This window comes from Dreissena polymorpha, chromosome 15, assembly GCF_020536995.1.
Source record: "Dreissena polymorpha isolate Duluth1 chromosome 15, UMN_Dpol_1.0, whole genome shotgun sequence".
Classification (NCBI taxonomy): Eukaryota; Metazoa; Mollusca; class Bivalvia; order Myida; family Dreissenidae; genus Dreissena; species Dreissena polymorpha.
Window position 1 is genome coordinate 8,357,359 of NC_068369.1, and position 22,019 is coordinate 8,379,377.

At 34.6% G+C, this 22,019-nt stretch overlaps 1 protein-coding gene across 1 annotated transcript; it reads left to right on the forward strand.

The window, feature by feature from the left end:
• Positions 1 to 11,988: 11,988 nt before the first annotated feature.
• Positions 11,989 to 14,063, forward strand: LOC127861077 (uncharacterized). The gene is made up of 2 exons (XM_052399448.1): positions 11,989 to 12,286; positions 12,514 to 14,063. The coding sequence occupies exons 1-2, from the start codon at positions 12,208 to 12,210 to the stop codon at positions 13,422 to 13,424; spliced, it is 990 nt and encodes a 329-aa protein (XP_052255408.1). The 5' UTR covers positions 11,989 to 12,207; the 3' UTR covers positions 13,425 to 14,063.
• The last annotated feature ends 7,956 nt before the right edge of the window (positions 14,064 to 22,019 follow it).

Here is a 22,019-nt window from a genome sequence, read left to right on the forward strand (position 1 = left end):
AGATATGGCTCCGGACACAAAAGTGCATGCCGTACGGACAGACAGACGGAAAGACGGACGGATGGAAGGACGGACAACGCCAAAACAATATCCCTCCCCCTATGGCGGGGGAAAACAAGAGCTGTCAGAGGACAGTGCGCTCGACTAACATCATGGAGAAATTGTTCATATTCAATAATTTATCGATTTTTCAAAAATAAAAAAGGAAAAAAAAAGAGGGGGAAGGGGGGTAGGGGGGGTTTAGAGGGGGTATAATGTGGAGTGTGGTCATTTATAAGAGGATCTTATAAAAAATTTAAATAAAACATTTGAGGGGGGTGGGGTACGGGGGGGGGGGTTGAGAGGGGGGTATAATGTGGGGTGTGGTCATTTATTAGATGGTCTTTAAAAAATAACAAGAGCACCGCCTAGCGGGTGCAGACCGCTCATCTATTTTTCTGTTAAAATGAAAAGTATCTAAATACTTCAATCAAAAAGGAGGGAGGGGTGGGTTTTGAGAGGGGGTATAGTGTGAGGGTGTGGTCATTTATAAGATGATCTTTCAAAAACCAGTGGGCCAAGATGGCCCTAGTTCGCTCACCTGAGAGGAGTCAGTTCATTCAATCTTTACCTAATGTCAAACATGACCTAGATATTGACCAGACAAACATCCTGATCAAATTTCATCATTATTGAACAAAAAACTTTGGCGTAGGGAGTGTTTTGTTTTTGTAAGATTTGAAATGGTGACCTATATTTTGAGTTGACCCCCTTTACCAAACATCAAACTTTGCTTACAAGGATTTGTTTAATATAATGAAAATTTGGACAATCTAAGGGCAATAATTATGGCATTAATTATGTGATTCTGCTTATCATCAAACTTGACTGAGATCTTTCAGCAACTTTGATAAAGAATGCTTGAGAAATGTGAATGCTAGAGTGTTTACAAACCAAATGTGGATGGACAGCGGACAAAGACCAATCCTAAAACCTCACCTGAGCAATCAGGTGAGCTAAAAAGTGTGTTTCACCGATCTGAGCCATTTTCCAACTAGTCCAAGAAATCAATAAAACCAATGTATTGACTAAGTTTCGCGATGATTGGGCAAAAAATGTGTTCGATCGCAAGGTTTCTCTCTATATACAGTCGAAACTGACCTAACGGCCACCTGAATTTACCGGTCACCTGCAGACAACGGTCAGTCAGGAATCCCCCCGACGAAAAACACTCTATATTACACCTGAATTTAACGGCCACCTGTCCATAACGGCCAACAGCCACTATATTCAACCCCGAAATTCTTGTTTGAACTGAAATCAACGGTCACGCGTCAGTCGTCTCGCGAAAATTAAAAACACGGCACATCATTAGTCTGTCTATTTTGCGGTTAAAGCGTTTGATAGCGGTAATTGCCTTTGATAATATTAAAGCGGCCCGCTGCGAGTAAACAAATAATTAGGTGTTGAGAAGGTTTGTTTTCCGGGGATAATTGTGGGGGTTTCTTCAACAGAAAATATGTCAGAGTTTTTGACACGTTTAAAGTAATAATCGCTAATTAAATGACCGCTAATTAGTACATTGTACTTACAACATTGAGTATCGATTTTAAAATAACATTTTTGGATCACTCTTTAAAAGAGCTTTCTAGCGTTCACAACCCCGTATGAAATAATGGGGCGGATTCCGGGCGTAATTGGGGCGGAATTGGCACGTAATGTTGGAATAACGCCTGTACAACTGGCGGAATGAGTTTTACGCCCGGAACTAAAATTATTTCTGGGCGTAATTCAACTGTTTTTTCCGGGCGTAAAACAAATCCGGGCGTATTTTTATACTTAGAATTTGTATGATGGAGATTTGTGGACGGAATTTTGCACTTTGTTTCTTTCGTGGGGCAGAATTTCATACTTATAAAATATTTGTGAAGCCACATGACGGAAATTTGAACTTAGTAGTTTTTACAGAGAGTAATATTGGACTTAGCAAATTTCTATGAAGCTTAACTTAATAAATTTAATTTAAACCAAAGTAGACACTTTTTCTACTGAACAAAATATTACCAGTAACTGATAACTTAAATAAAAATATTTAATTTTATTTATACATTTGTACAATCAATGAACATTCATTATAGACACAACTATTTCAGTCACAGTAAAATTAATTCAGCATAAAGCTTTGATCTAATTTATGATTTTCATGTTCAGATTCTAAAACATATTTTGTAGTATTTTTATACTTTATTTGTGAGAAGCTGAACAGGAGACAGACTTGTGAACTTGTGATCATGAATTATACTCTTAGATTTTGCATTATTATTGGCAATATTGCTGGTAAAAAAAAAATATTAGGAGATAACAATAACACATTTAAATTAAATATATTTTATCTATTGCTGACTTTTACAGTTTCTTTTACAATACTTTTACAATAATTTTAAGTCTGAGGGATGACCATGCATTAAAAATCAATTTGCACTTATTTTTTTAATACACTCCTTTAATTCTTCTTCTTTTTGAAAATTTTGCTTTTAATAATTATTTCATAATTACGATAATGACTGTAAAGTTTAATAAAGAACAAGACTAAATTTAAAAAGCAATCGGAATAATAATTTACGGAATAACAATGAGTGGTAAACGTAAGTTCCTCACATTAGAGGAGCGAGTCAAGTGTTTGAAACTGTTTGAATCTGGAAAAAGTTCGCGTGTAATAGCAAGTGAGCTCTGTGTTGGACGTACGCAAGTGCAGAGTGTGCTTAAGTGTAAGCGAGAAATTATGGAGGAGTATGAATCGAATGCAAATGTGAGTTTGAAGCGTTGTATTTTGTATGACGTTGTTGAATTAAAATGCTTTTTGTGTGATGTTTGCGTACAAATAAATTTTAACAACCTTTTTGCGTCTTTTTCTTTAAATTAGAACGGTACAATATCACCGTACTATCGGTTTATGAAAGCGAATCCGCTTTTTAGACTTGTACGGACGTGACGTCAAAGGCATGTGACAAGTTTTATTTACTGAATGATCGAGATGCACGAGTAAACAATTATACTAGCGTCGCTAAAGTAATTGCTTTAGTTTAATAACGATATGAAATTAAATCAATCTATAAGATATTATTCTGTATTATTCAATGTAAGTAAATTATGATATTATGCTTAGTTAAAGGCAATGAGCATTTGTTTAACACTGTATGCAAACGACTGGGTGGGGTAACGACGTAGCAATACTACCAACTGACAAACCATCTTAAAATTGTGATCCGAATTCAACGGTCACCTGTGGACAACGGTCACTTTGGTCAGTTCCCTTGACTGACAGCTGAATTCAGGTTTGACTGTAGTCACATAAGGAAAACAGCCCAACCCCCCTGGCAGCCATGTTTTTTGACCCATTGGGACCATTTGCAAACTCATCCAAGATATATATAAAACAAATCTATTCACCAAGTTGCATGGTGATTGGGCAAAAAATGTGACTTCTAGAGTGTTCACAAGCTTTTTTTTTACTATAATAATATAAGAAAACTGCCCCGCCCCCCCCCCCCCGGCAGCCATGTTATTCAACTGACTTGAACCATTTTCCAACTCAACTCTCGTATCAAGGAAACAAATGTTCTGACCACATTTCATGAAAAGTGGGCAAAAAATGTGACTTCTAGAGTGTTCACATGTTTTCACTATATACATTTCGAGAAAAATGCCCCGCCCACTGGCGGCCATGTTTTTTCACTGATCTGGACCATTTTCAAACTCATCCGAGAAATCAATAAAACCAATGTTTTGACCAACTTTCATGATGATTGGGCAAAAATTGTGACTTCCAGAGTGTTTACAAGGTTTCTCTATAGCCAAATAAGGAAAACTGCCCCACCCACTGGCGGCCATGTTTTTCTACGGACCAGAACCACTTTTCAACTCAACCAACATATCATTAAGAAAGATGAAAATCAAAGCAGGGAAATTTACAGAAACATGCACTATGTAAAGCCAGAGAAAAAATTCATCAAAGCAGGGAAATTTACAGAAACATGCACTATGTAAAGCCACAGAAAAAGTTCTGGGAAACAATTTTTGAAATTCCACTTCCTTCTGGGGAAACTTATGAGAAAAATTGATTTTGAACTGAAGCAACGGTCGCAGAAGGCCCTGGTAAAGTGGAAGGGATTCAATACCCCTTGTCAAAAAAATAACCCACTTTCATACCAAAACACACTTAAGGCCAGAGTTTTTTGATAAAATGATTTTCGGATTTTTTTTCTAAAAGTGTCGGGTAGGAGGACAACAAAAAAAAAGATGGGTGACCAAATATGCACTCACTTAAAAGATGTTATGGTATGAAGTTCTTTTTAGTAAGCAACCGCAGTGATTTGTTTCAAACATGTTGATTTGCTAATTGATTATAATCAGACTGTAGGTCTTGATTTGCAGGTCTTGATTTGCAGTTTTTAAATCAGTTTGAATTTTAAAAATATCTTAATTGGTTCAAATGTTATGCAGTTTTTTCACTTGTCCAAAATTAACTTTTTGGTGATTTTTTTTTTGCAAAGCATTTTAACGATAGTACCTGTGCGTTTTTCGTGCGTGGAACAAAATAACTTTTTTGCTTTCATTTGAATTTATTTTTTTGTTTTAATTGTCTCATTTGGTTGAAACTTGCCATCTCAATGTATTTTTTTCAGAAGGAATCCATTTTTGGCATTAAAAATACCTTATCTCAACAAACAACAAATAAGCTATTGAGGTTTAAAAGAAACATTTACCGGTAATAGTGTATTGTCCAGTAAAAATCAATACCGCAGACAAATACAAACAACATAATAAAACCCTTTTGCTCTTAAATGTATTAAACAACAGTAATGCTGCTTGCAATACATGTGTTGTTTAAAAGAACAATTTCTTCCAGAGATTGAACAATATGTCATAATGTTCATAATTTGGAAAAAACACAATGGAGTCCTTAGGTAATGCTCTCAGGCAGGTCGAAAACATCAAGAATGAACTTTCTCTCTACAGTCTGTGTATCCTCTCTGATAGGCCATACAAACACTTCATTCTGGGCCAGATTGCTGGTGGGGCAATGGCCCATCAGCCATACATTTAGTGGGCAATTTAAAGATTGTGTAGGATGCAGGATTTATGATCACTACCAGCTGCATGTCTATTCAGAGAACTTGTCCGAAAATCCGAAAAGCCGTTAACAAATGTGTTACTTTGACTATGCTTTAAACAAATGTCACAAAACATGAAATTATTTTTGTCATCGTTTGACAACCACGTAAATTTTCTCTACCCAACCTTTCCCGAATTTATTATCATTTATCTTTTCCGAAGGTTTCAACAATTGTTCGCTTGAACCAGCAGACGATGTAGGCCTACTCGCGTTGGCCACAGCATCTGCTGTTTTGCCACCTTCCTGATCAGAAGTTCTTTCATTTTCCCTTGCTTTTTTTGTTTAAAAAATGTAGGAGAGTTCGTCCCTCGCTGCTCTCCTTTCTGCTTTGACATGTTAAAACACTTTTTTCGGCGTAAGCTGTATTAAGCCAGCTTTTCACCCTGACTTGACCTTTGTAAGTGTCCAATAATACTCAAATAAAATTTCCCGCGGCTATAGGTACGAATGAATACACTTCATTTATTCCATTGGCTGATTTAAGTATAACACCATAACATTGGAAACATATCCGCGTCTTTGTAACACTGTTTTACTGCATGAAACAATTGTATCTCTAATGAAAAGGCTCAATAGATAGAACAGTTTTACAATCAATTTTCGACATAAATACAGTTTGTGCGTTCACCTTTTATTTTCAGAGAATTACCAGCGCAAACGCGTTTATACTAGTAGCTATGTTGTCATATTTAGTACTTACTTGCATTGCATTTCAACCCGCGAGGTTTCGGGTCAACTCGCGGCCATTTGTGAAAGTCAGAGTTTATATACAGTTTATCACCGGAGTTCGCAGAAGGGGTTGCGATCATTGTGTTACACCGGTCTTACTGACAATAACGTACTGACTGTAATGCATTGCATTCCAATCCGCAAGGTATCAAGGTCAGTTTGCGGTCAGTTGCAGAAATCTTTATATAAACGCCGTCTCGTAAACTTTGTGCACTTGAAGTCTGTTTTGATCAGAAAGATACTAAATAAAGATATTCGGCGATATTATTGTGGTATGTCAATCATCGATTTTTAATATGGTTTCAACATTTGCATGATAAGGACCAATTTTGATAAAAATAATTAGAAATATTTATCCATTTAGACCAGTTTATTAAGCATGAGCACAATAATTCACTATACTATAATTATGCAATTAAATAAGATTCGAGTATTGCCGGCTGACCTATATGCAATCGTTTATTTTCATGTTTCTTGTGTTTTTCTATTCTGTAAATATAGATATCTGAGTAATAATATCACATAAAGCAAAATAAGCCACGAAATCTGGCGCAACACCCCGTAATTGATTTGCTTATGATGTAGCTAAGAACTGCGCAGAAAAAAGGCATCCGCTACTTTTTATCTCATAGAGATAACTTTTGATCGTTCATAAACATCGACCACAATCAACGCCGTATATCTTTTTAAAAGATATTTCTTGTTTCTTAAAACGTTGGAAAATCGCATCTAAATATGCTGACAAACGTTTTCAACACTTTCTGATGACGTAGACACAGTTTGAAGACATTTGACCATTCTAAACATAGATGGTGACGTCACTACGTTAAAGACCGGTGTGACACAATGGACATTTGACATCTATCAACCAATGAAAGTGCATGATTCAACACAGTGCGCCCGCGGTAGCCAAGCAACGGTTATTTTCCACCTACTCAGCAGACCCGTGTTTAGAATTCGCAGTACGATTCCATCGCTTTGTTTTTGAAAATTAAATCTCCCATTGATTTTATTTTTTAATGCGCCAATTTTATTATGTATTCGCCCGACTGGCCCACTGATATTATTTAGATTGCGCCCATTAATATTTCGATGCGGGAATCCTGCAATGGTGTTGCCCAGAATGAACACTCAACACCCCTGCTATTCTTTCTTGCAAAATTAGTTTATTTCCATCACTAACCCATTGTTCAAAGAGTCAAGTTTTTGCAATTTTCACAGCGGATGCCAAAGTGCCTTGTTGGACCAGGGAATTTCATTTTAGATACAACTGCTCATTTTTAGCCTGAAAAATAAAAATAAACGATTTCAAATAATTAATTTATTTTATTTGGACATTCATGGTTTGAAATCGTTTTATAAACTGTTGATTTTGCGATTTTTACACTTTTGGTACGAACTAGTCCGTAACAAAACCGAAGTTTCATACCCATTGAAAATAACAAAAATACACGTATTATATGCACAAATTCTTCTCTACAACTGCATTAAACAACACATACAATTTTATTCTTTAAACTATGACCGTATTTGTGCGTCAAATATTGAAGATTTAAAGTTGATAGGCGTAAAATGGTTTACAGACAACTCGTACCTAAGTCAACTCGCACGGTAGTCAACTCGCACGTTTTTTTGGTTAACTCGCACGGAAGTTAATTCGTACATAAGTCAACTCACACGGTAGTCGAAATATTGATGTATTATTAATACACATTATCAAAGCTTTATATATGTACACAAGTAGACATACATCTATATACTTTTATTGTAATATTTATTTCAATATATTTACACACAGTATCATAGCTTTACAATATGTACACAAGTAGACATACATCTACATACTTTTCTTTTAATATTTATTTCAATATTTACACACATTAACAAAGCTTTACAATATGTACACAATGAGACATACATCTATATTTTTTTTTAATATTTTCACACATAATCAAAGATTTACAATAAATACACAAGGCGACATACATCTATATAATTTTTTTAAATATTTATTTCAATATTTTCACACATAATCAAAGATTTACAATATATACACAAGGAGTCATACATCTATATTCTTTGTTTTAATATTTATTTCAAAATGTTCACACAATCAAAGATTTACATTATATACACAAGGAGGGATACATCTAAGTATTTGTGTTTTTTTTAATTTCAATATTTACAAGATATTTACATTGTAGTTCAATCAAGCACAGTGCTTGTACTTTGTGCTCATCTGTTTTATACATCTTTTCAAGCACAGTGCTTGTACTTTGTGCTAATCTGTTTCAGTAGTGCCGTTGCGGATACCTCGCCCCGCCTGTACAATGACCACAACCTGGCAATCTGGCCTTGCATGGTTTTCTGCTGGCGTCGCTGGTAGCGAGTCAGTTGCAGCTCCGTAACCAGCTGTACGTTTCCGAAGTGCAACGTTTGCCTCGTCAGAAAGAAGACGGATGAGCAGGTACATGGGATAAATTTGTACATGAGTTACGGTTCTACATTAATTAATTAAATATTAAATTGTATAGCATGAACAAATAAAAAATATTTATTTAAGTATTCCATACTACAGCCTAATCTCTAGACAACCCCTATCAGTAATAGCCTTATCTACTCCTCGATTATCAGTACCCTCATCAGCTCTGAATGACTGACAGATTATCTGTTTATTGTAATTTTAGTGGTGAGAAATAGGGTATTGTTATTGATTAGGTGACAGCTGTTTTCAATATCTTTCATAGCTCATTAAAGGTAAAAAATATAAGCCTATACAAAGTTTATAACAATTAAATAGAAATTAGAATACAAATAATTAAATACTTTCCACTATTATAAATCAACATGCGAACAATTAAACGTATTTGAATTAATAATTGCAATTTACATATATTCCGATATTGGTTAAAAATACTTGGGTCGAGTGATAACAGTATTACAAAAACAAACATTCATCTACAATACAATACAAATAAACAACGTTTATTAAATAACTTCAAGCAAAGCTGGTATATTGAGAAAAGCTGGTATATTGAGATAACTACTTGACTTTATGACAAATCAGAAATAAGAAATACAACACACCACTAACACGATTTCGATTATCTTCACATTAATTAGAAATCTAAAGAGGTCGTTATAATAAGATAATACGCGAAAATAGAAAATGTAAGTATTGCAACGGACACGCTATAGAAAATGAGTATCACTTTCCACTTGTTTGAAATATTATAGTATACAATGACATGAATGGTACTTACCGGTTTCGCATGTTCGGTGTTGCCATTTTTGGCAACTATCGCATTCAATTGCTTGCTGCCTTTGACCCACATTCCTTGAACACAATATACACGGATAATCCATCACACAAAAAACGCATGAATTCACTATACGTATGTATTCCGTAGCACATATATGTTGATAATGATAACCTATTCTTAATTTAGTCGATTTATATACATAACTAAGAAACTTTGATCTATTATGAAATAACCGCATGCAACAAACATCACCTAATTTTCGTTTTAATTTTCTTTAATTTAACTCACACCTGGTTATAAAAGTGAAACATTTTAATTACAAGCTAAATTAACATTCTCCGTTTTGTGACAAACATTTAAGTATCACTGATTAATTATCATACCAATTTAGTTTAATTGATTAATGCTTTGCCATTTTAATAATTGTTAGTTGTATATAAGACCTTTCACACCTATTACAAACATTCATATAACCCGTGAAAAACACCGACCACAAGTGTAAAAGAGCCATTAAATGTGACAACCGTATATTCAGATTATTGAAAAAGGACATAATTATTATTATTTTTACTTATAAACTTCTTATAAACTACTGATCATATTACATCCTTCATCTATTTCTATATATTTTTTCGAGGCGTGCGAGTTGACTTTGAAAAGTGCGAGTTGACCAGAAATACCGTGCGAGTTGACCAAAAAACGTGCGAGTTGACTACCGTGCAAGTTGACTTAGGTACAAGTTGACCGGCACCCGCGTAAATGGGTTTCGCATTTCAGGCACCTGTTCACTGCTGTTGAATTTAAATAGTTCTTTTCGTATTGCTTTCATAATAATATTCAGTCATTTTAATACTATCAATTTGATAAAATTGTAAAGAAATAATAAAATATTTACTTACAAATCGATTCTATTCAGGATTTTATTTGACGGTTGCATAATTATTGAGTTAGCAGCATTGTGTACACACCGGTCTTATTGACAATAACGTAGTGACGTCTCCATCTATGTATATAATGGAGTTAGCAGACTTAGCTGTTGAAAGCGTTGTAGCGTTCTTGAACAAACAATTATGGCGTAGCTTTTGGTAAATTCCAGCACAATTGAACTTTTTCTTAAACCCGGCACCCATTTCGTGTTTAAAAGCCACCTTTTGGCATCCGAAAAAAAATCGAGATTCAATTTTTTTTTTTTTTTGGTTTCGTCAAAAATTAGAGTCGGCGGGTCCGAAAATCATTTTATTAAAAAACTCTGGCCTAAACCAACATAAAACTGTGTTTTTTCTGTGTTTTTCTCAGCGGAAGTTGGTTTTTGCTATTAAAAGCGAGTTTTATGTGCGCTAAACTGTGCTTAACTGAGTTTAAAGTTGTTTTTTTTAAGAAGATGTGTGTTTAAGCGAGTTTTTTTCTGTAAGGTGTCAGTTGTTTGTGTGTCAAAAGTGAGCCTTTTTATTTATGAGTTGGTTTATGTGTGTTTAAGTGTGTCTTTTTGTTTTATAAGCGAGTCTTTTACAACAGAAGTTGGTCTTTTTTTAAACAGAAGTGGGTTTAAGCGAGTTTAATTGGTCTTTTTGTTAATAATTTGAGAGCTGAAACCAGGCTAAAAGACTCACTTTAACACACTTTTCAATAAGTTGGTCTTTTGTTTATAAATAATACTCATCAATGAAACAATAATTCTTCAACTAGGTCTTTGTTTCATGTTTATAGCCATATATAATACTAGTCAACTGTAAAGGGGCTTTTTTACAGCTTGTTTGCCATTGTCCCTTTTATACATGTGTGTGCTCCCCATAATTTTTTAGTGAATATTGGATGAAAATAGCTCTTTCAGAACATCACAGGTTCACAGATGGACAACAAATATCACTGCCAAAAACTATAAAAATGATCAAACTTAGTTTTATACCTGAAAATGAAAGAGTTTGTGTTTCACTTTGATTTTTTTCTTTATATTTGTTTTTATTATAAACAATATCTTATGATTGTTTTATGTCTTAAAGGGATCTTTTCACGGTTTGGTAAATTGACAAAATTGAAAAAAGTTGTTTCAGATTCGCAAGTTTTCGTTTTAGTTATGATATTTGTGAGGAAACAGTATTACTGAACATTTACCATAGTCCAATATAGCCATTATATGTATCTTTTGACGATTTGAAAACCTAAAAATTATAAAGCGTTGCAACGCGAAACGATTGAATAATTTGGAGAGTTCTGTTGTTGTCGTTTAAATTTACGAAACTACGAAGATTGCTTATATAAGGTATAAAATACTCATTCTGTGTATACCCGGCGGAATAGCCGAGAGGGCTAATGCGTTTTTACTTCAGACTAACTCCAGGACTCCGGGGGTCACTGGTTCGAGCCCTGGTACCGGCTACTTTTTTTTCCTTTTTTAAATTTTATTCTTGATTTTTTACTGGAGCTTTTCAGATCCAATGTTTACATTTATCAATATAAAGCATTTAATGACAAACTTTAAAATATGCCAAAATCTGTGAAAAGGCCCCTTTAAAATATTATTTTTTTTTAATTTTTAAACAATCTTATATGATTGTTTATATTTGTTTAAAGCAGTATTTACTTGTTAAATCTGCATATTTAAATAATTGTGGTATTGGAAACATTATTTTGGAAATAATCTATTTATTTGTGTAAATAAGTTATGCAAGATTTTGATATTTTCATATGATACCATCATATCCATTTTCTTAATTTGCAATAAAATAATAAGATGCCAAACATGACCTGTGTTTCATAAACAGTCAACAAAATAAACAAGACAATATGGGGATTTCCGATTACGTAATTCACCGGATGTCCGCCATTTCGGAGGCTAGCTGATAATCCGATAATGCGATACGCTGAATGAACAGACACAAAAGGTGATTTAACTTTATGATTTAATGTGATACATATCGACAAAATGGTTTTGAAATGTGCAATTATTGGTTGTTCGAATAGAAAGGACCGTGAAAAGGACGTGAATTTCTATAGACTTCCAGCAGTGATAAAAAATCAAGGCTCTGAATGTGAGAAACTGAGCGAGGACCGGCGTCGTGAATGGTTAGCCAAATTAACCAGAACTTCGAAAATAAAAATCTGGATAATGTCAGGGTGTGTTCAGTCCATTTTTTAAGCGGTAAGTGCGAATTTTTTGTTTGTTAGGAAATATACATGTTAATAAAATAACAAAGCTACATAAATTACATGTTTTTGTGCCATACCCCACCCACATTTGCCAAACATAAAGCTATGAAATTAGTGATGACATGTTTTAGAAAACTTTATTATACAAATGTTTCATGAAAAGGAATGCATATATGTGCTTACAGATTATAATTATTACACAACTATTGATCTTTTCAGGGAAAAAAGCAGGGCTGTATGACCGTAACAACCCAGATTGGTGTCCTACATTACGTCTCGGAGGAAATCAAGAACATGAAGATGTGTCGGTTGAGACAGGGACTACGCCTAGTATAAGCCGGTATAACCGAATGAAAGAGAGGAAGCGTCGCAAACTGGAGCTTTTCGCTGAAACTACGAAAGAGCCTGACGTCTCGGTGTCTGAACAGACAGACAAAGAGGATAAGGACATGTCATGTCAGACTGTAATCGATGGAAACTACCTTCGTGCCATGGAGAGTGAAATTAATGCTCTTAGACAGGAAAATGAAACATTAAGGAAAAACTGTGAGAAAAATGACCGCAGGTTTTCACCAAAAGACTTTGAAGACAACGATGAGAAAGTTAAGAACCTGACTGGACTTGCCACATTTGCTTTTCTTATGAAACTGTTTAATTACCTTGAGCCATTCTTGCAAAACATGGATGTTTTGGACAAATTTAGATGTCTAGTTCTCACACTCATGTGGTTAAGACTGAATTTATCAGTGCTTTTCTTGTCGTATGATTTTGACATTTCGAAGGCTTCTGTCTCTAGGATTTTTTCAAGTGTTATTGATGTGATGTATTTACGGATGAAACCATTCTTTCATTTGCCAGACCGCGAGTCATTACAGTTGACAATTCCAATGCAGTTTCGAAAAAACTTTGGACGTAAATGTGCTGTTATCATAGATTGTTTTGAAGTAAACATAGAGCGACCATCTAATCTGAAAGCGCGTGCAGAAACCTGGTCCTCATATAAACATCATAACACCATCAAATTTCTTATAGGTATCACACCACAAGGAACCGTTTCTTTCATATCTAAAGCTTGGGGCGGAAGAGTTAGCAATAAATATATTACAGAGCACAGCGGCTTTCTTGATTAGTTATTACCTGGTGATCTTATATTAGCCGACAGAGGGTTGGATATACGAGACAGTGTAGGAATAATGTGTGCCCAAGTGAATATCCCTGCTTTCACAAAGGGGAGAGACCAGCTTTCTCCGGTTGATTTGGAAACAATATACGTATACATGTGGAACGTGTTATTGGGACTGTCAGACAAAAATACACATTTTTGAACGGAACAATTCCTATCAGTTTTCTTAACTCCGGACAAGCGGGTGTAGTAACAGTGATCGACAAAATAGCTCATGTCTGTTGTTCTCTAGTTAACATGAATGACTCAGTTGTTTGTTTTGAGTGAAATGCTTCTCATTGATTGTTTATATGGACTGGTTCTCATTTTGAAGAGTAAGAGTAATCAATATTACACTATGAAAGGAACATAAATATTTATTGAATGCATATATAATACTTGTATTGAGAACTATCAAAATAAAAACCATTAGAAGAGCAACAAAGATTTTAATATTTAGAGGTTTAACAGTATCAATTTTTCATAAATAAATACTGTACATATAAATGTGTGGCAAATATTCAACCCAAATCATGTACATTGTAAGTAAACATTATTGCAATTAATTCAGGAAACTTGTACTGTACATTGTACAATATCCGATATGAAGATTCAAACATGTTTTAAAATATTGCTCTAATGTTTGATTGTACTATCTAATTATTTGAGTCATGTTCTGAGAAAACTTATTAGGTATAGTGCATGTGCATAGTGTCGCCCCAGATTAGCCTGTGCAATCTGCACTGGCGAATAAGGAATGACACTGTCTTCCTAAATTGGATGTTTGGTAAGAAGAGACTTCATTTTAACGGCAACTGTCAGAAATTAGAAAAGTGCCTTCGCGAATAAGCCTGTGCAGACAGAACAGTCTGATCTGAGACGACACTTTAAGTACATGCATAAAGCCCAGTTTTCTCAGAACGGGTCTCATTAGATCATCAGTGATATATACAATATATGTACATTTTTATTAATCTTGGAAGCTTTCAATATACACAAAACATTTACAAAATATACAATGATATACAGGTAATGAGCAAAACAGTTATGGTTTTAATAAAGTACATCAAGTTAAACCCGACTTATTGAAAGTGTTTTAATTTCCCTCATAGTTATTGATTTTTTTTAATTGACAACTGAACAGTAATATTATATATACAAAATATATACAAAACAGCATTTACAAATATTTACACATGAACATTTCTTACAAAATCACTTAAAGTTTAAATGCCATACTCCTCCTACAGTAGGTTACAACTTATTAAACAATGCGCTTCCTTTTGAATGCCGGTAATCTGCGACAGTCAGGGCAGTACCATTTGCCCTTTGGTGGTTTTTCTATTTTAACACACCTGTAGTGAAACCATTCAATTATACATTCAGTGTTATGACACGCTATCATCTCACCATGTTCCACCTGACTACAAAGCCGGTAAAAGTTTCATCACTCACATTGGTGGGGTAACAATTTAGACTGTCATTCACCACTTTCTTGTTAACATCAACTGACTTTAAGAAGACAGATCCTGGTACTGTCGTGTAGAACTTCCCTACTAATTCTGGCAGTATTGCCGATTTAAAGAATTTTTCCGCTTCTTCACAAATAGTCTGCCACAAACCCTCGTCAAACATCACTGCTTCTATGTGACAGTTTCTCTCCGTCCACACAACAAAAAAGCACCTTTCCATGCGAGTCACACCCATCTGCGTCTGGATCTGGTAATAGTACTGATGATTTTTGTCTAAATGAAGTTGTCCGTCTGTCTCTTTTAAGAAATCACATGTCTCACTATTGAGTTCCTCACTGCGTAGACTGTATGGGCATTTGATTTCAATGCAAGCAGACCCACAACAATCACACGTGAATACGCCGTCTGGCGATGCCCCAATAAATGGGTGTGTTTGACTAATCACAAGACCACTGTCCGTTATCATGCTGTTATCGTGAACTGGTCCTATTTCATTCATAAACACATCTCGTGCCGTTTTTTCATTGTCCCGCCCCCATTTTGTCGCCAAAGAGGTAAAGCCATTTGAGTCAGGGTAGCATATCGATTTCACCAGACTTTGCGAAATGTCCGATTTATTGGCCTTTACAACAGCTTTTGCGTTTGACGCTGTAACCCGCCCTGCCCTAAAACGTTGCCACATTACTGAATTCGCCTGTTTTTTGGTCTGTTCTTCCACATTTTCGGCTTGTTGGGTAGAACACTTAATTTCAATGTTGGTACAAGCATGTAAAACATCCGTATAACACGCTCCAATTACTTTTTCGTTTCTAAGTTCAGTCAAAACTGTAGGGAAATCATCAGTGTCTGACTTTGGCACATTCTTCTGGGCAAAGGGGGGAATAAGTGATATGGCTGGTTTAGAGTTTAATTTGCTCAATTGTTCGGCAAAAGCCATAAAGTCTTCTGCTGTCGCTTCAGGCACATTTCTTGACTTTTTGAGTGGGGTCTCTGATATAGCAGTTGTTGAGGCACACAAAGATTCTAGTTTTTGATCTAACTGCTTCTTTGCTGTTTTTTCTGACACAAAGTCAATGTCCCTCACCTCCTGATATGACACAGACTTGCAATCTGATGGCAAAAGCCAGTAAGCCTTAGACTCGGTCACAGTTTTCGCGTCACGTACTTTAACTGTAGCTTCAATGGCGAATAGAAGTGACGCCACATGTGTACATGCCTCGCCCAGTCCAGCCATGCAGTTGTAGTGGCAAGAAACAATGTTCCCGTCTTTAGTGGCGATAATCCAGGGTCTTAATGGCTTCTCCCGCATTCTCTGTGAGTGGAGAACCTGGAATTTACAAACACATTCATGTACATATTATAATATAGCGATATAGTTAATTAGGAAGCTATTAATTTTGAGTACATCGCCGTGATATTATGCACATTTGGAGAGAATATGCATGCGCAATCATGTAACCAAGAAGGATGTTAGACCATTCAGGGCATAAACGTGTCAGAATTATTTTTTGTGTGTTTTTCCAGGCAGACTACCCCTGCGAAGCAGTTCATGAAGTTCATGAACTGTTCATGAACTTTTCATGAATTTATGCAGAGTTCATGAACATTTGATGAATCTTGTAAAGTTCTTGAAACTTTATTTTGATGTATTTTAAGTTCATGAACGTTGTTTGGGATTATATAAGTGTTCATGAACCCAGATACAAGTTCATGAACTGTTATGTCAATGAATTCCAGTTCATGAACTTTTCATGAATTTGTGCAGAGTTCATGAACATTTGATGAATCTTGTAAAAAATTCTTGAAACTGTATTTTGATGTATTTTAAGTTCATGAACTTTGTTTGGGATTCTTATACTGTTCATGAACCCAGGTACAAGTTCATGAACGTTTATGTCAATCAATTTCAGTTCATGAACTATTCAATGTCTCACAAAAAATTCTTGAACAGTTCATTAATTAAAATCTTCAAGTTCTTGAACTTGCCTTTTGATCAGACATTTTCTAACTAATAACTCTGAATAAATTTAGTTCATGAACTATCAATTTATTACTTTTCCTCGTACAGACAACTATACAGTTAATTATGAAAATGTCAGTTGGTTTTTATTGTAAAATGTAGCTGATGTAAGTAGATTTTCGAAAAAGATGTAATTACTTAAGTCGGTTATCATAAAATGTCAAAAATATAACATTTACATACATTTTCAACATGTACATCACTTTTTGAAAATGATTATGACTTTTTATTTTTAATGAAAGTAAAAAAACAAAATATATGATATAACTTCGCTTATTTATGACTGAATTTTATAATTTTCTGAATGCTTGATGTTTTAATGAATAACAAAAATGGATTGTACAGAAAATATATGCTATAAAACTGTCAAATTGTATACAAATATCTTTTCTAAATCAGAAGTTATGTAGAAAACAACAAACAATTTCCTTGCATCGGTTCTGGGAATCATGATTTAAATCTATATATATTAATATATATGTATTAGGAAAATCATTAAAATACAGGATATTAAAATCTTAATAACTTTCGAAACCAGAAAAGCTTCTTTAAGATTTTGATCAGTTATGAAAAGGTCTGAATGAGAAGAATATGATTTTGTTATCTATGATAAAATATTTCAGACTTAAACAATTGACCAGGGTTGCTTACTATATAGGTAGGTCTTGATTAGACAAAAATTGAAATCTTATGAAGAAAAATGTTCAAACCAGGGACAAATATTAGTAAAATTTACAGTGACTGGTAGGAAACCTTGTGACAAAACGAGAAATCGCTCCTTACAAGCAATTTCTTCTTTTTTCACAATAATTTAAAAATAATGTCCGAGAAAGGGTTGAGATTCTAGGGCTTTAACAACTTAAGTCACAAGTTCACCTTCTACAATCTTTATGTTATAAAATGCGCATTAAATGTTAACCATATTAAATACAAAATAAGGTCAGTTATAGCTCTGGACAGATACATTTTGAAAACATAGTCAAAAAGGAGAAATCAAACATCAAAGTTATTTCTCCTTTGCTAAAATGTTTATTTCATTTCTTTCAAAACTGAAAACTTGATGCAAGACTGTTCATTTCAAAATGGCATGACCATGTGCACTAGGCATCAGAGCAACATATTCTTCTTCAGGTGGGGAATTTACACTAATATTTATATAAACTAATGTATCTATCAAGTGTTCTGCAGGTACAATTTCCACAAGGTTAGTAGCTCTGACTTTTGTAAGATGACTATTCATGTTTTCAGAGTTATATTTCTTTATAACAGCATACACTAAATTGTTGATTTTGCAATAAATAAAGTATTCCAGGCTACCAACGGATGTTGAACTACTATCGTAAAGCACAATGTAGCAAATTCTTCTCTGCATCCTTCCATATCTCCTGGATGAAAACTGTTTTCCATGAACACGAATACGGTCGGTGATTTTCATTTCACTCACAGATTCAGGAATGCAATTCGATAGAGCTCGAACAATATCTTCATTCAATTCATGTTCAGCCAAACTCTTGATTTTTCCACATATGTCACAGTTATCTGCCTTTTCACTTACCTTCCAAAGAGAAGATGATGTTGATTCAATACCCTTTTGTCTCAAACTTGACTCTGTATGTTTGTATTTCATTATTTGCTTCATTACATTACCAGTGCCATGAGCAGCTTGCAGAATTGTAGAATTTGTGTCCTCAAAAGGAAAGGTACTCCAAGCCCACAGAGGACCCCATAATGAAACATACCAAACTAAATGAGAACAAGCATTATGCACATTTAGACCACAGGATCCAGCAGGATACAACTTTGCAAAATCTTCATGAAATGTGTTGAGTAATGTAGCAGCTTTCTTTAATTGAGCTGTAGATATACTATCTCCTAAAAGTATGTAAACAGCTTTAGACAAGCATTCAAAATGCTCTAAAAATCTGTCAGGCAAGAATCCAGATAACGAAGGGATAGCATAGAATAAAAGCCATGCTTGTAATTCTGTGGCTTTTAAGCTTAAGAAGTGTTTTTCTAAATCCCGAGGCAATCTTTCAATACTTTGTGGAGGTTTAATATTCTGCAAACGTTTGGATACCAATTTTATATGCTTTCCAATGAAATAGTCCTTGCCACTTTCACTTGATGAAAACCACTTCTTTAATAATGTACTTGTTATACCCAGAAGAATGCCATGCATGTAGTCAGGAACAGTCCCTGTAACAAGATCATAGGACTGTATGGCAAGCATTCCAGAAACACCTTTAAAACCCTCTTTTTTTGACACTTGCTCTGCAACTTCCTGATGATTTCTGATTTTTGCCTTTTCTGTTTCCTCTTTGTAGGGAAAAAACCTTGTGTTTCCTTTCCCTTGTTTGACAACAACTCCTGGTTCTTCACATGCAATACAACTTTCTGCTCCATTAAAGTATGTCATGTTTAGCAAGCTTGCCTTGGCAGGTAAATCAAAAACTCCACAAATAATGGCCAGTTTTACAACAATTACTCCATTTTCAACAATAAGTTCCAAACCTTTTGTGTACATGTTCTCCAATTCTGCGCCCACATGTTCCATACAAATTTGAAATGGTGGCTTTCCTTTTCCCTGCCAAATTCCTAGAAGTAACACATTTTCCCTAGCAAACCTATGTTTTGGACTAAGTTCATTAATTGCTATAAAAATTGGCCATAATTCAACTTTTGATGATGAGTACAGATTAATTCCATCAGTATTTAATATAGCAGTTAAATTATAATTTAATCCAATACTTGCAAGAAAACCACCAGGTCTTAGAAGTTTCCTGTACTCTGACCTATCTGTTATATCAGTAAGAACAGTATCATCCTTCCTGTCATTTATTTGGCTTTTACACTGTCTTATTTCCTGCAATATTCCAGGAGTTTTCAGAAGACTTTTTAACTGAGCTTGAATATCTGCCAGTATGAAAGACTTTCGTGGCTGTCTTCCCCGGTTGTTTTGAATTGAAAGTGATCCCTCGTACCGAAGACCATCACAGTTATCCCCATTACATTTAAATTCATTGGGATCTTCAGGAAAATCAGAGTTGCATTTTTCACAATAGTGCACTTCTTTCAAAAAATAAGTATTATCAGCATTAACTACACTATAAATATATTCTAAATCTAAAACTTTCACTTCTTCTGAAGATGGGAACAAGCTTCTCATTGTTGCTAAAATATCTTTAGAGGCACTAACCGACAAATTGTGCTTTTGAAAACAAGAAAGAATCTTGAGAGCGTGCCTTTCATTTTCAACCAGAGGCACACTACCCGTTGTCAAGTTTGACTTGCTGTCCACATTATAAGAATTTGAATCACTGTCACATTCTAATACATTATGATCGGATGAAGAGTTTGATTGAAATGAATCTGAATAACTGTCACAGCTAGAGATATCATAATCTGAAGAAGATTTTAATTTTGATGAATTACAGTCACTGTCATATTGTGAGACATCATGTTCCAAAGAACAGTTTGATAAAGAAGCATCTGAATCATGGTCAATATAGTCATGTTCTGACAACATGTCTAAACTGTTCGCAGCTTCATTTGACATACTTGGATTATTCTTATTGTTTAAATTCATATTTGTCTCAACAGTTGACATATTCAAATATGAACTTGGCAAATCTTCAGTTTCTAAGTTGACTTGAGCTTTTGCAGCAAATTCTGTCTGTATTTCAATATCTCTAGATGTAGCCATGTCTGAAAAGGATAATAAATTTGGTTTACAGATAGAATGTATCATTTTCAAAGATTAAAGTGAAATTTAATACAGGGGTGCCAATTGTCCCAAATTTGAAATCCGGAAAATTAAATTAAGCCGTAGGATAAAGGGAAGAGAGGGCCCGAACCCCCAAGCCCTAGCTTATTGTTCTTTTTTTAATAGTCTTTCTAGGTGCAATTTCTGGTAAGTACAATGCAACATATTATAAACCAAACCATCCGTAACACCGCAGGAGTATTTGTCATTCTAAACAAATGATATTAAAAACTTCGAAATTAAATTAAAATTGACAAACCAGCGTATCCGAAAACGACTGTCCGAAAACATGTCGCGATACATCATTTGCAAATGAAATAAAATATGCATATCCTTTGACTGCAGAAAATGAAAATCAGTAACCAGTAACCCCGCAAATACGCAGTCAATATATAATTTGATTAACATATTGTTTTAAAATATGATATTGCAGTGCTTTACTTACATGTAGCCAGTTACTGCTCATGTCAGTGCCAGCCGCTTACCAATCAGAAATCAATAAATAAAATCGGTACCAAGCACAAATGTCCGGAATGCCGACGATGCTATAACAATATTCGTTCTGAAATGATCCCGCACTTAAAGAATTTTGTCCCTACCCCCACCCGCCTTGAACAAACTCATCGGATTAACATTCACCTCAAAATCAACCTTGGACGGCTCAAATCCGGATTTCCGGAATAATCCGGAAAATTGACACCCCTGTTAATAGTCTTAACTAAATGGATTGATTAATTACTTGGAGTTTGATGCCATTTTGACCATGATTTAGACATATCATTAATTACCAAAACTTACTGTGTAAGTATTAGTTCGAGGGCTACAGAGGACAGTCTTGATTAAGTGCAACATGAAACTGTAGACGATATAAGTATTTTAGTAAAATTAACACAATAAGTTCATTAACAGGCTCAATCAAATCCAGCCTGCAACATTTTTATATTTGTTGAGTTGGGTAACCTTTAGGGTATCTCATTGATATGTATTTTGTTTTACAGCAGATCATCATAAAGTTAAAACTTAAAAACAAAAGCTTTTGATATTTAAAAAGAGGCCCATAATGGCCTGAATCACCCTCATGGCACTTGAACACAAGTAAATAACCAACACAATTTTAAAATCTGACTGGTCTTCAAACTCATCCGAGTCTTCTTTTGATATTTACAGTGCCGTACAATTTAATAAAGTTTCATTGAAAAAGGAGGCTCTTTGCTCTTAACAAGTCAAATGCAATGTCAAAGGCAATATTTCTGTATATGCTTGTGCTGTTGTTTTTTTTAACTCTTCTGAGCCTTCATTGATATTGTA